At 43.6% G+C, this 12,711-nt stretch overlaps 1 protein-coding gene across 1 annotated transcript; it reads left to right on the top strand.

Annotated features, from left to right (window-relative positions):
• Positions 1 to 1,010: 1,010 nt before the first annotated feature.
• Positions 1,011 to 12,031, top strand: rtn2b (reticulon 2b; the record flags this gene model as incomplete). The annotated part of the gene is made up of 7 exons (XM_084178913.1): positions 1,011 to 1,023; positions 10,295 to 10,505; positions 10,719 to 10,857; positions 11,155 to 11,224; positions 11,465 to 11,511; positions 11,629 to 11,687; positions 11,923 to 12,031. 7 exons carry the CDS (start codon positions 1,011 to 1,013, stop codon positions 12,029 to 12,031), a joined length of 648 nt encoding a protein of 215 aa, XP_084035039.1.
• Between the last annotated feature and the right edge of the window lie 680 nt (positions 12,032 to 12,711).

Here is a 12,711-nt window from a genome sequence, read left to right as displayed (position 1 = left end):
GAGGGAGGCAGGGGGGGAGGGAGAGAGAAAGAGAGACAGGAAGCGAGTGAGAGACAGCTCATCTATATTATGCACACTGATGCTCTCTTTGAAACCCACTATGAGTCATGTAGTGGTGCATTTGTAGTGTTTCACTTTGCCTTGAGCTGAATCTGTGCATGACGCACTTAGCTATGGCCGTGGCCAGTCTTTATTCAGAACAACCTTCCTGACACTATTCATACTCATAATTCATATGCAAATAAAAACAGAACAGATTTGAATTACTAGTTACAGTGATTTTAAGTGATTAGACTGTACTAAGCAGTAATTAGAGGAGTTTTAAACTGACCTAAATCTACAGCACAACAACATTTTGTGATTTGTGAGATTTATATGAGAACACATAATGATATAGCATTTATGATTTCATTTGTAATTTTGCAATAGAACACAGTAATGATGGGGAACCTTATTTTGTGTCTTCATGCGAGTGCTTTTCTATATGAATGTAACGAGGGATTTGTATTATTTGGGCTATGTATTCTTTAAATCCTTATCAACCCGTAAGTCCTATAAGGATTAAATGCCTATACATAAATACTCACCTCTGGTGTGATCTAATAGAGTGGTAGGCCTACTTTGAAAACCTGTTCCTTTGATTGACTGAGGGGTTTTGTTTTGGATAACAGACAGGCCAAAGAACCAAGGGTCTCTCTGGAGACCAAGGAACTGTCTACACGAAAACACATACTGATGTCTCAGGTTCCACAAGTTACGTGAATGTGTGTTTGTGTGTTAGTGTGTGTGAGTGTTTGTGTGTGTATGTGTGTCTGTGCGTGTGTGCCCTCAAAGAGTGGGTGTCCAATTGGCAGGATAAAATTAGGCCAGCCAGACCCTATACTGCTGACGGGGCTGATAGGGACAAAAAAAGATCCTAGCGAGGGCCATAGGAGTGCAGGGGGTCTAGGAGAGTAGTTAGCAGCAAGAGTAAGCTAGTTGGGTGGTTTGCACAGGGATCAGCTGCCAAAATGGCCACCAAAGGTAAGACGGTGTAAATGTGTGACTTGGCCTTAGGTAGACTTGGCCTCCGTGTGTGGGCTGATGTGACCAGCTGGCTGTGGGACCAGTGAGAGGGGAGAAGGACTCCTCTGTGAGCCCATGCCCACCTCAGGGGCTCTACAAACGGGCAGGTGGAGAATGACGGGGCAGGAAGATTAGTTCTAATCAGGTCACTGATAGAGACATAGAGAGCTACAGTTAGTGGAGAGAGAGATAGACAACAAAATCAAAATAAGTTGCTGACAGAATGGTGCTTAGCAAGCCTCTTTCTCCTGATCTGTCTTGGCCATGTTGGTGAATCATTATGGGCACAGCTGCTGGGTATTTAGGGTTAAGGGTTGGGGTGTAGGAGGGAACTCGGCTCTATCTGTGAAAGATTCCTGGATGTTAGTTTGAATCAGATAATTTCCCCTCTAGATTTACACTTGTTAGTGTTAGTGAGCTCATTGGAAGTTTCAGCTGTTGCCGAAAGGACTCTTCAGCTTCACTGCAGGTCTGCTGTGCATTTGCACAGTCTACTTAATGCATTGTGTGTGTATGTGTGTGTATGTGTGTGTGTGTGTGTGTGTGTGTGCGTGTGTCTCCTAACCACCCTAAGAGGTCATGTGTTGTGAACAAAATCATAAATACTGGACATGTCTCTGTAAGCTATGTGTTGTGTATGTGCGGTTTACGTAGTGGAGACCATATATCTTCAACTCGCCTGTCTACGTTTCTTTACTCAAGAAGCATATAGGTTACTGGAAAATGAGACACATGGGATCCTCAGTGCATCACTGGTACTGTAGGCATTAGGCACACTATAAACAAGTCATAAGTTCAGGTTTGTTTATTCGTCATATACACATGATATACATGGAGTACACAGTGCAATGATTTACACAATGAGTAACGATAACTTGGCTATATACACAGGGTACCTGTACCGAGTCGATGTGCAGGGGTACGAGGTAGTTGAGGTAGATATGTACATACAGTGCCTTCAGAAAGTATTCAGACCCCTTGACTTTTTCCACATTTTGTTTGATTACAGCCTTATTCTAAAATTGATTAAATCGTTTTTTCCCCTCATCGATCTACACACAATACCCCATAATGACAAAGCAAAAACAGGTTTTTAGATTTTTTTGCTAATTTATAAAAAATAAAATAAAATATAGAAATATCACATTTACATACTGTAAGTATTCAGACCCTTTAATCAGTACTTTGTTGAAGCACCTTTGGCAGCGATCACAGCCTCGAGTCTTCTTGCGTATGAAGCGTGGCACACCTGTATTTGGGGAGTTTCTCCCATTCTTCTCTGCAAATCCTCTCAAGCTCTGTCAGGTTGGATGGGGAGAGTCGCTGCACAGCAATTTTCAGGCCTCTCCACAGATGTTCAATCGGGTTCAAGTCCGGAATCTGGCTGGGCCACTCAAGGACATTCAGAGACTTGTCCTGAAGCCACTCCTGCATTGTCTTGGCTGTGTGCTTAGGTTCATTGTCCTGTTGGAAGATGAACCTTCGCCCCAGCTCTGGAGCAGGTTTTCATCAAGGATCTCTCTGTACTTTGCTCCGTTCATCTTTCCCTCGATCCTGACTAGTCTCTCAGTCCCTGCCACTGGAAAACATCCCCACAGCATGATGCTGTGACCACCATGCTTCACCATAGGGATGGTGCCAGGTTTCCTCCAGACGTGACGCTTGGCATTCAGGCCAAATAGTTCAATCTTGGTTTCATCAGACTAGAGAATCTTGTTTCTCATGGTCTGAGAGTCTTTAGGTGCCTTTTGGCAAACTCCAATGTGCCTTTTACTGAGGAGTGGCTTCCGTCTGGCCACTCTACCATAAAGGCCTGATTGGTGGAGTGCTGCAGAGATTGTTGTCCTTCTGGAAGTTTCTCCCATCGCCACAGAGGAACTATAGAGCTCTGTCAGAGTGACCATCGTGTTCTTGGTCACTTCCCTGACCAAGGCCCTTCTCCCCCGATTGCTCAGTTTGGATTGCTCAGTTTGGCCGGGCGGCCAGCTCTAGGAAGTGTCTTGGTGGTTCCAAACTTCCATTTAAGAATGATGGAGGCCACTGTGTTCTTGGGGACCTTCAATGCTGCAGAAACGTTTTGGTACCCTTCCCCAGATCTGTGCTTCGACACAATCCTGTCTCGGAGCCCTATGGACAATTCCTTCGACCTCATGGCTTGGTTTTTGCTCTGACATGCACTGTTAACTGTGGGACCTTATATGACAGGTGTGTGCCTTTCCAAATCATGTCCAATCAATTACATTAACCACAGGTGGACTCCAATGAAGTTGTAGAAACATTTCAAGCATGATCAATGGAAACAGGATGCACCTGAGCTCAATTTCGAGTTTTATAGCAAAGGGTCTGAATACTTATGTAAATAAGGTATTTCATTTTTCTATTTTTTTTATACATTTGCTAAGATTTCTAAAAACCTGTTTTCGCTTTGTCGTTATGGGGTATTGTGTGTAGATTGCTGAGGGTAGTAAAAAAAAATAATCTATTTTATAATAAGGCTGTAACGTACCAAAATGTGGAAAAAGTCAAGGGGTCTGAATACTTTCCGAAGGCACTGTATAACTAGGAATAAAGTGACAGATAATAAACAGTAGCAGCAGTGTATGTTAGCTCCCGAGTGGCGCAGTGGTTCGAATCCAGGCTCTGTCGTAGCCGGCCGCGACCGGGAGACCCATGGAGTGGCGCACAATTGGCCCAGCGTCGTCCAGGGTAGGGGAGGGAATGGCCGGCAGGGGTGTAGCTCAGTTGGTAGAGCATTCCCACGGGGGGCCAGTATGAAAAAATTTAAATAATGTATGAACTCACTAACTGTAAGTCGCTCTGGATAAGAGCGTCTGCTAAATGACTAAAATGTAAATGTATGTGATGAATCAAAAAAGTGAGAGCAAAAAGGATCAATGCAGATAGCCCAGATAGCTATTTCGTTAACTATTTAACTCACTATTTAGCAGTCTTGTGACTCAGGGGTAGAAGCTGTTCAGGGTCCTGTTGGTTCTAGACTTGGTGCATCGGTACCGCTTGCCGTGCTGTAGCAGAGAGAACAGTCTATGACTTGTGTGGCTGGAGTCTTTGACTCCAGTATAAAGGTCCTGGATGGCAGGGAGCTAGGCCATGTACTGGGCTGTATGCACTACTTTCTGGCGCTGGCATGTAGCGCCTTGCGGTCAGATGTCAAGCAATTACCATATCAAGCGGATGCAGCGGTGATGTGGACACAGAGGAACTTGAAGCTCTCAACCCGTTCCACTACAGCCCCGTTGATGTGAATGGGGGCATGCTCAGCCCTCCATTTCCTGTTGTCCACATTCAGCTCCTTTTTCTTACTGACGTTGAGGGAGAGGCTGTCTTATCGTCATCGGCGATCAGGCCTACCACCATTGTGTTGTTGGCAAACTTAATGATGGTGTTGGAGTCGTGGGTGAACAGGGAGTACAGGATGGGACTAAGCACGCACCCCTGAGGGGCCCCCATGTCAGATGGCGGATGTCAGTGTGGCAGATGTGTTGTTGCCTACCCTCACCACCTGGGGGCGGCCCGTCAGGAACTCCAGGATCCAGTTGCAGAGGGAGGTGTTTAGTCCCAGGGTCCTTAGCTTAGTGATGAGTTTGGAGGGCATTATGGTGTTGAACGCTGAGCTGTAGTCAATGAACAGCATTCTCACATAGGCGTTCCATTTGTCCAGGTGGGAAAGGGAAGTGTGGAGTGCAATAGAGATTGCGTTATGTGTGGATGTGTTGGGGTGGTATGCGAATTGAAGTGGCTCCAGGGTGTCTGGGATGATGGTGTTGATGTGAGCCATGACCAGCCTTTCAAAGCATTTCATGGCTACAGCTGTGAGTGCTACGCTTGGCGTTCTTGGGCACAGAGACTATGGTGGTCTGCTTGAAACATGTAGGTATTACAGACTGGGTCAGGGAGAGGTTGAAAATGTTAGTGAAGACACTTCCCAGCTGGTCAGCGCATGCTCTGAGTATGTGTCCTGGTAATATATCTGGCCCTGCAGCCTTGTGAATGTTAACCTGTTTAAAAGTCTTACTCACGTCGGCTACAGAGAGCGTGATCACACAGTCGTCCGGAACAGCTGGGGATCTCATGCATGGTTCAATGTTGCTTACCTTGAAGCAAGCATAAAAGGCATTTAGCTTGTCTGGTAGGCTAGCGTCACTAGGCTGCTCGCGGCTGTGTTTCCATTTGTAATCCGTGATAGTTTGCAAGCCCTGCCACGTCCGACGAGCGTCAACCGGTGTAGTAAGATTTGATCTTAGTCCTGTATTGACGCTTTGCCTGTTTGATGGTTCATCGGAGGGCATAGCGGGATTTCTTATAAGCGTCCAGATTAGTGTCCCGGTTCTTGAAAGCGGAAACTCTAGCCTTTAGCTCAGTGCTGATGTTGCCTGTAATCCATGGGTTCTGGTTGGATACAGTGAGGGGAAAAAGGTTTTTGATCCCCTGCTGATTTTGTACGTTTGCCCACTGACAAAGAAATGATCAGTCTATAACTTTAAATGGTAGGTTTATTTGAACAGTGAGAGACAGAATAACAACAAATTAATCGATAAAAACGCATGTCAAAAATGTTATAAATTGATTTGCATTTTAATGAGGGAAATAAGTATTTCACCCCCTCTCAATCAGAAAGATTTCTGGCTCCCAGGTGTCTTTTATACAGGTAACGAGCTGAGATTAGGAGCACACTCTTAAAGGGAGTGCTCCTAATCTCAGCTTGTTACCTGTATAAAAGACACCTTTCCACAGAAACAATCAATCAATCAGATTCCAAACTCTCCACCATGGCCAAGACCAAAGAGCTCTCCAAGGATGTCAGGGACGAGATTGTAGACCTACACAAGGCTGGAATGGGCTACAAGACCATTGCCAAGCAGCTTGGTGAGAAGGTGACAACAGTTGGTGCGATTATTCGCAAATGGAAGAAACACAAAAGAACTGTCAATCTCCCTCGGCCTGGGGCTCCATGCAAGATCTCACCTCGTGGAGTTGCAATGATCAAGAGAACGGTGAGGAATCAGCCCAGAACTACACGGGAGGATCTTGTCAATGATCTCAAGGCAGCTGTGACCATAGTCACCAAGAAAACAATTGGTAACACACTACGCCGTGAAGGACTGAAATCCTGCAGTGCCCGCAAGGTCCCCCTGCTCAAGAAAGCACATATACAGGCCCGTCTGAAGTTTGCCAATGAACATCTGAATGATTCAGAGGAGAACTGGGTGAAAGTGTTGTCGTCAGATGAGACCAAAATGGAGCTCTTTGGCATCAACTCAACTCGGAGGAGGAGGAATGCTGCCTATGACCCCAAGAACACCATCCCCACCGTCAAACATGGAGGTGGAAACATTATGCTTTGGGGGTGTTTTTCTGCTAAGGGGACAGGACAACTTCACCGCATCAAAGGGATGATGGACGGGGCCATGTATCGTCAAATCTTGGGTGAGAACCTCCTTCCCTCAGCCAGAGCATTGGAAATGGGTCGTGGATGGGTATTCCAGCATGACAATGACCCAAAACACACGGCCAAGGCAACAAAGGAGTTGCTCAAGAAGAAGTACATTAAGGTCCTGGAGTGGCCTAGCCAGTCTCCAGACCTTAATCCCATAGAAAATCTGTGGAGGGAGCTTAAGGTTTGAGTTGCCAAACGTCAGCCTCGAAACCTTAATGACTTGGAGAAGATCTGCAAAGAGGAGTGGGACAAAATCCCTCCTGAGATGTGTGCAAACCTGGTGGACAAGAAACGTCTGACCTCTGTGATTGCCAGCAAGGGTTTTGCCACCAAGTACTAAGTCATGTTTTGCAGAGGGGTCAAATACTTATTTCCCTCATTAAAATGCAAATCAATTTATAACATTTTTGACATGTGTTTTTCTGGATTTTGTTGTTGTTATTCTGTCTCTCACTGTTCAAATAAACCTACCATTAAAATTATAGACTGAACATTTCTTTGTCAGTGGGCAAACGTACAAAATCAGCAGGGGATCAAATACTTTTTTCCCTCACTGTATATGGCCTATATACTACGGCTAAGGGCTGTTCTTATGCACGACGCAACGCGGAATGCTTGGATACAGCCCTTAGCCATGCTATATTGGCCATACTGTATACCACAAACCCCTGAGGTGCCTTATTGCTTAATTATATTCTTGCTAAATTACTATTCTATTTGATCTCATTGAGTTTTTATTTTATCATATAAACAGGTTACCAACATAATTAGAACAGTAAACAAGCGTTTTGCGTCATACCCGTGGTATATTTAAGCAATAAGGCCGGAGGAGATGTGGTATATGGCCAATATACCACGGCGTTCAGCCAATCAGCATTCAGGGCTCGAACCACCCAGTTTATAATGTCTGATATTCCACAGCTTTCAGCCAATCAGCATCCAGGAGCCAAATACAGTGGGGGAAAAAAGTATTTAGTCAGCCACCAATTGTGCAAGTTCTCCCACTTAAAAAGATGAGAGAGGCCTGTAATTTTCATCATAGGTACACGTCAACTATGACAGACAAATTGAGGAGAAAAAATCCAGAAAATCACATTGTACGATTTTTTATGAATTTATTTGCAAATGATGGTGGAAAATAAGTATTTGGTCACCTACAAACAAGCAAGATTTCTGGCTCTCACAGACCTGTAACTTCTTCTTTAAGAGGCTCCTCTGTCCTCCACTCGTTACCTGTATTAATGGCACCTGTTTGAACTTGTTATCAGTATAAAAGACACCTGTCCACAACCTCAAACAGTCACACTCCAAACTCCACTATGGCCAAGACCAAGGAGCTGTCAAAGGACACCAGAAACAAAATAGTAGACCTGCACCAGGCTGGGAAGACTGAATCTGCAATAGGTAAGCAGCTTGGTTTGAAGAAATCAACTGTGGGAGCAATTATTAGGAAATGGAAGACATACAAGACCACTGATAATCTCCCTCGATCTGGGGCTCCACGCAAGATCTCACCCCGTGGGGTCAAAATGATCACAAGAACGGTGAGCAAAAATCCCAGAACCACACGGGGGGACCTAGTGAATGACCTGCAGAGAGCTGGGACCAAAGTAACAAAGCCTACCATCAGTAACACACTACGCCGCCAGGGACTCAAATACTGCAGTGCCAGACGTGTCCCCCTGCTTAAGCCAGTACATGTCCAGGCCCGTCTGAAGTTTGCTAGAGTGCATTTGGATGATCCAGAAGAGGATTGGGAGAATATCATATGGTCAGATGAAACCAAAATAGAACTTTTTGGTAAAAACTCAACTCGTCGTGTTTGGAGGACAAAGAATGCTGAGTTGCATCCAAAGAACACCATACCTACTGTGAAGCATGGGGGTGGAAACATCATGCTTTGGGGCTGTTTTTCTGCAAAGGGACCAGGACGACTGATCCGTGTAAAGGAAAGAATTAATGGGGCCATGTATCGTGAGATTTTGAGTGAAAACCTCCTTCCATCAGCAAGGGCATTGAAGATGAAACGTGGCTGGGTCTTTCAGCATGACAATGATCCCAAACACACCGCCCGGGCAACAAAGGAGTGGCTTCGTAAGAAGCATTTCAAGGTCCTGGAGTGGCCTAGCCAGTCTCCAGATCTCAACCCCATAGAAAATCTTTAGAGGGAGTTGAAAGTCTGTGTTGCCCAGCGACAGCCCCAAAACATCACTGCTCTAGAGGAGATCTGCATGGAGGAATGGGCCAAAATACCAGCAACAGTGTGTGAAAACCTTGTGAAGACTTACAGAAAACGTTTGACCTGTGTCATTGCCAACAAAGGGTATATAACAAAGTATTGAGAAACTTTTGTTATTGACCAAATACTTATTTTCCACCATAATTTGCAAATAAATTCATTAAAAATCCTACAATGTGATTTTCTGGATTTTTTTCCCTCATTTTGTCTGTCATAGTTGACGTGTACCTATGATGAAAATTACAGGCCTCTCTCATCTTTTTAAGTGGGAGAACTTGCACAATTGGTGGCTGACTAAATACTTTTTTCCCCCACTGTATATCCGGTTTATAATACAGAATATAATACAAGAAGGCACTCAATGAATTAAGATATCTCTCTTGTAACTCCCTTGTTGTCCTCTTTTAATCCACACTGTCAGTGTTCAGCTAAAGTAATTGACATATTTCTAACTTTTATTGCCAACAGTCAGGGCTGAGGCAATGGTTTCACTGCTAAATGATGTAACTTGTTACTTAATTATCAAAGACATGTTGCATGTATCACCTGTTTGACCACAGCATTTACCACAGTTCCAATATTACAAATGTAGAATTTGAACCAGTTTGCTACAGCAGGAAAATAATCCTGCAGTAATAGGAAATGTGAATTATGGACATTTTTGCAGGGGTTGATACATTTTCTGTGAGGGAAAATCAAGTCTGAAATTTCAAAGTGGAAGTTACAAACTTCAGAAGCCTTTTTAAACCTCAAATATACTACAAGTTTTAAATTTCCTGCATTGCAGAAAAGTTATCCTGCAATAGGGTGGTCAAATTAAGATCCTACATTTGTAGATCACCACCAATATGGAATAGATATCTAACAAATTACAACAGCCCAGCTAAAAACAAACACATTAAATATCTAAGATAGACTACTTCTCTTTCCATCTATCTTTGTACACAACTCCATATTAAGCGTGGTTTGAACTTCTCTGGCTCTTTTCCTTCCAGACATCAGATGAGCTCAACTGCTCTCCCTACAAATGTATGATCTTGATTTGAGCACTCTTTTGTTGCTGAGAATATTCCTACACAGCAGGAAATGCAAACGTGTAGTGTATTCAAGGTTTAAAAAGGCTTCTAAAGTTTGTAATTTCCACTTTAAAATGTCAGACTTGATTTGCCCTAACAAAAAATGTCTCAACCTCTACACATTTTTTAAATTAATTATAATCCACATAATAATTCACATTTCCTGTTGCTGCAAGATTATTTTCATGCTGTTGCAAACTGGCTCAAATTAAGCTCCTACATCTGTAAATCGCTCATCCAGATCAGTCTGAGTACCAGCCCCGACATCCACACTTATTCATCTGTACGACTCATCTATCTCTCCCTTCCATTCACTTGTTGTCCTCCACCATTTACTAATTAATTAATTAATTAATGGATGAATGAATGAATGAATGAATGAATGAATGAATGAATGAATGAATAAATGAATGGATGAATGATCTATACCCACTCCATCCTCTCTCTGTCTCTCTGCAGTAGTGGATCTGATCTACTGGCGGGACGTGGGGAAGACAGGGCTGGTGTTCACAGGGCTGGTGATAGGCCTGGCCAGCCTGTTCCAGCTCAGTGCCGTCACCGTGCTGTCCTACCTGTGTATGGCCATCATGTGTCTCACCTTCCCCCTACGCCTCTACTACAAACTCCTAGAGCTGATTCGTAAGAACCCTGAAGGAGTGCACCCCTTCCAGTGAGTACAGTTTACAGCAGTTACCATGCTGTAGTTTATATATAGAGAGACATATCATATCACTCTAACAGCCATCTGTGTATTCGCACGCACGCACACACACACACACACCAACAAACAGCCATCTGTGTATGGCTCTGTGCATCTGTTGGTAGAAAATTATTCTTGAAACTAGGGATTTGTGTGTGTGTGTGTGTGTGTGTGTGGTATCAGGTCTTATATAGTAGATGACAGCTCTCTGACAGATGAGGAGACGGTGTTGGTGGTGGAGGAAGTGGTGCTGATGATTGCCTTCGCCGTCACAGAGATCAAACACCTGCTCTTCATCGGCAGCATCATGGACTCCATCAAGGTCAGGGGTCACTGTCAATGTCCCTCTGAAAACGCAAAGAAAACTCAGTGTATTACTGTAATTATGTACTGTAAATATGTGTGGGGATTGGGGAAGAAGCTAAAGGTTGAAGTCACATTATCACCAGCACTTGAGTCAGACAACATAACTGGTCCTCCTGACGGTTTACATCAGCAATTCGACAGATGCAATATATACAATACATCAACAAAACATATTAATTGCTTCATAAACTCACATGCTATCTCTACTGATTCCAAACGATGACAATCTAAACAAATGTTCTTCTGTTGTCAGTTTGTGGTGCTGCTGTACGTCTTGGCCTATGTGGGCATCACGACCAACGGACTGACCCTGGTGATAGCTGGTGAGACCATGCTGATCCATGCAATACCTGTCTATCTTAGTGTCTTACACCACACTGTCCTACAGCACTACCCTCATACACGATTATGCTCTAATTCCATAACATGTTACATTGCTCTCTCTGTTTCATTCATACTTCACTTTCCCCCATCACCTCTGATCTGTCATAAAGCTATATGTAAATAATAATGTATGTGAACATAGTTTGTTGATCGGATTTCCTTCTCCGTCTCTTTCGCAGGTGTCATCTGTGTTTTCTCTCTTCCACTATTCTACAAACAAATGCAGGTGAGGCAGAGAGCTCCTGCTGTTCACATACTCTACTTGTAGATAATTATAATGTAATCCACATTACAGCAGCAACCAAAGGACTGTGTCTAATATGCACTTGTGTTTGGGTGACAGGGGCGAATGAAGAGGATTGGCAAAGCAGTCAACGGCCTCCTGAGGAAAATCAAAAGCTTGTAAGTGCTGCACAAGCCTGTTGAAATGACTGATATGACTGACTGTTCTAATTTTTCATATGGCTAATTTCCTCATTGAACCATACAGGGACATTTAATATTCTGCTCTTTAAAAAAATTCAGGGCACAATAAACCAACAACTATGGTAACCACATTATAAATATTTCATCATTGTTTACACAATATAAAATAACTGATTTCCCCCTTTTGACACTCTCACTTTTGTCTTTGCAGGTTTAAGAGGTTGTACAGTAAGCTGAGACCCTCTACTGCGGCTAAACCTGCTCCAACCACCACCCTGGCCCCAGTGCTGGCCCCAAAGCACAAACAAAAGTCAAAATGATAAGAAAGAGAAAGGGGGATCTATAGGAAAAGAGGGGGGTCATTCATATGTCTTATCAAACCACCTGGGATTAGGGGCTGGAAAACTCTGACAAGGGAGGAGGGGGTACAAGGACCTCATGGGGGTGTGAGGGGAGGGGGTAGAAGGACCTCATGGGGGTGTGAGTGTTCTTTGGAAGGCTACTGGTGTTTTGTATTTCCATTTTCCCATTGTGGTGTCTGTGAATGGGAAGAAGATTTCAAATCCAGTGTTTGGTGTTGGTACACTAAAGATGTTTACAGACAAATGCAATGTTTATATGGGAGGTAATTTTGAGTCAAATCTAAAAGACAACTAGTTCACCTTTGAGGGGGGGGGGGGGGTTATACCACAGAACACTTGCCATCTTAAGACCACACAGGGTGAACACTGGCCATCTGACCACATGCCTTATAATTGACTTTGGAAGTACACTCAAAGTGTAAGAATGGGTGAATGAGTGCATATTCAATGATTGGTGCTTACTTAAAAGTGTCATTAAACTGCACTGTTACCTTTTTCTTGATGTTTTCTTAAATTGTTGATAAATGTTTGAACATTTCTAAACTGCACCTATCAATTAATATTTTTTCACATCTCAGTATGTCACTTTCAAAGGAAGACAACAAACACACACACAAACACACGTATTACATACTTAG

The sequence above is a fragment of the Coregonus lavaretus genome (genome assembly GCF_964263955.1).
Source record: "Coregonus lavaretus genome assembly, chromosome: 15".
In the NCBI taxonomy this organism is placed as follows: Eukaryota; Metazoa; Chordata; class Actinopteri; order Salmoniformes; family Salmonidae; genus Coregonus; species Coregonus lavaretus.
Note: the sequence above shows the minus strand (reverse complement) of the source record. Positions and strands in the feature narration are given on the sequence as shown.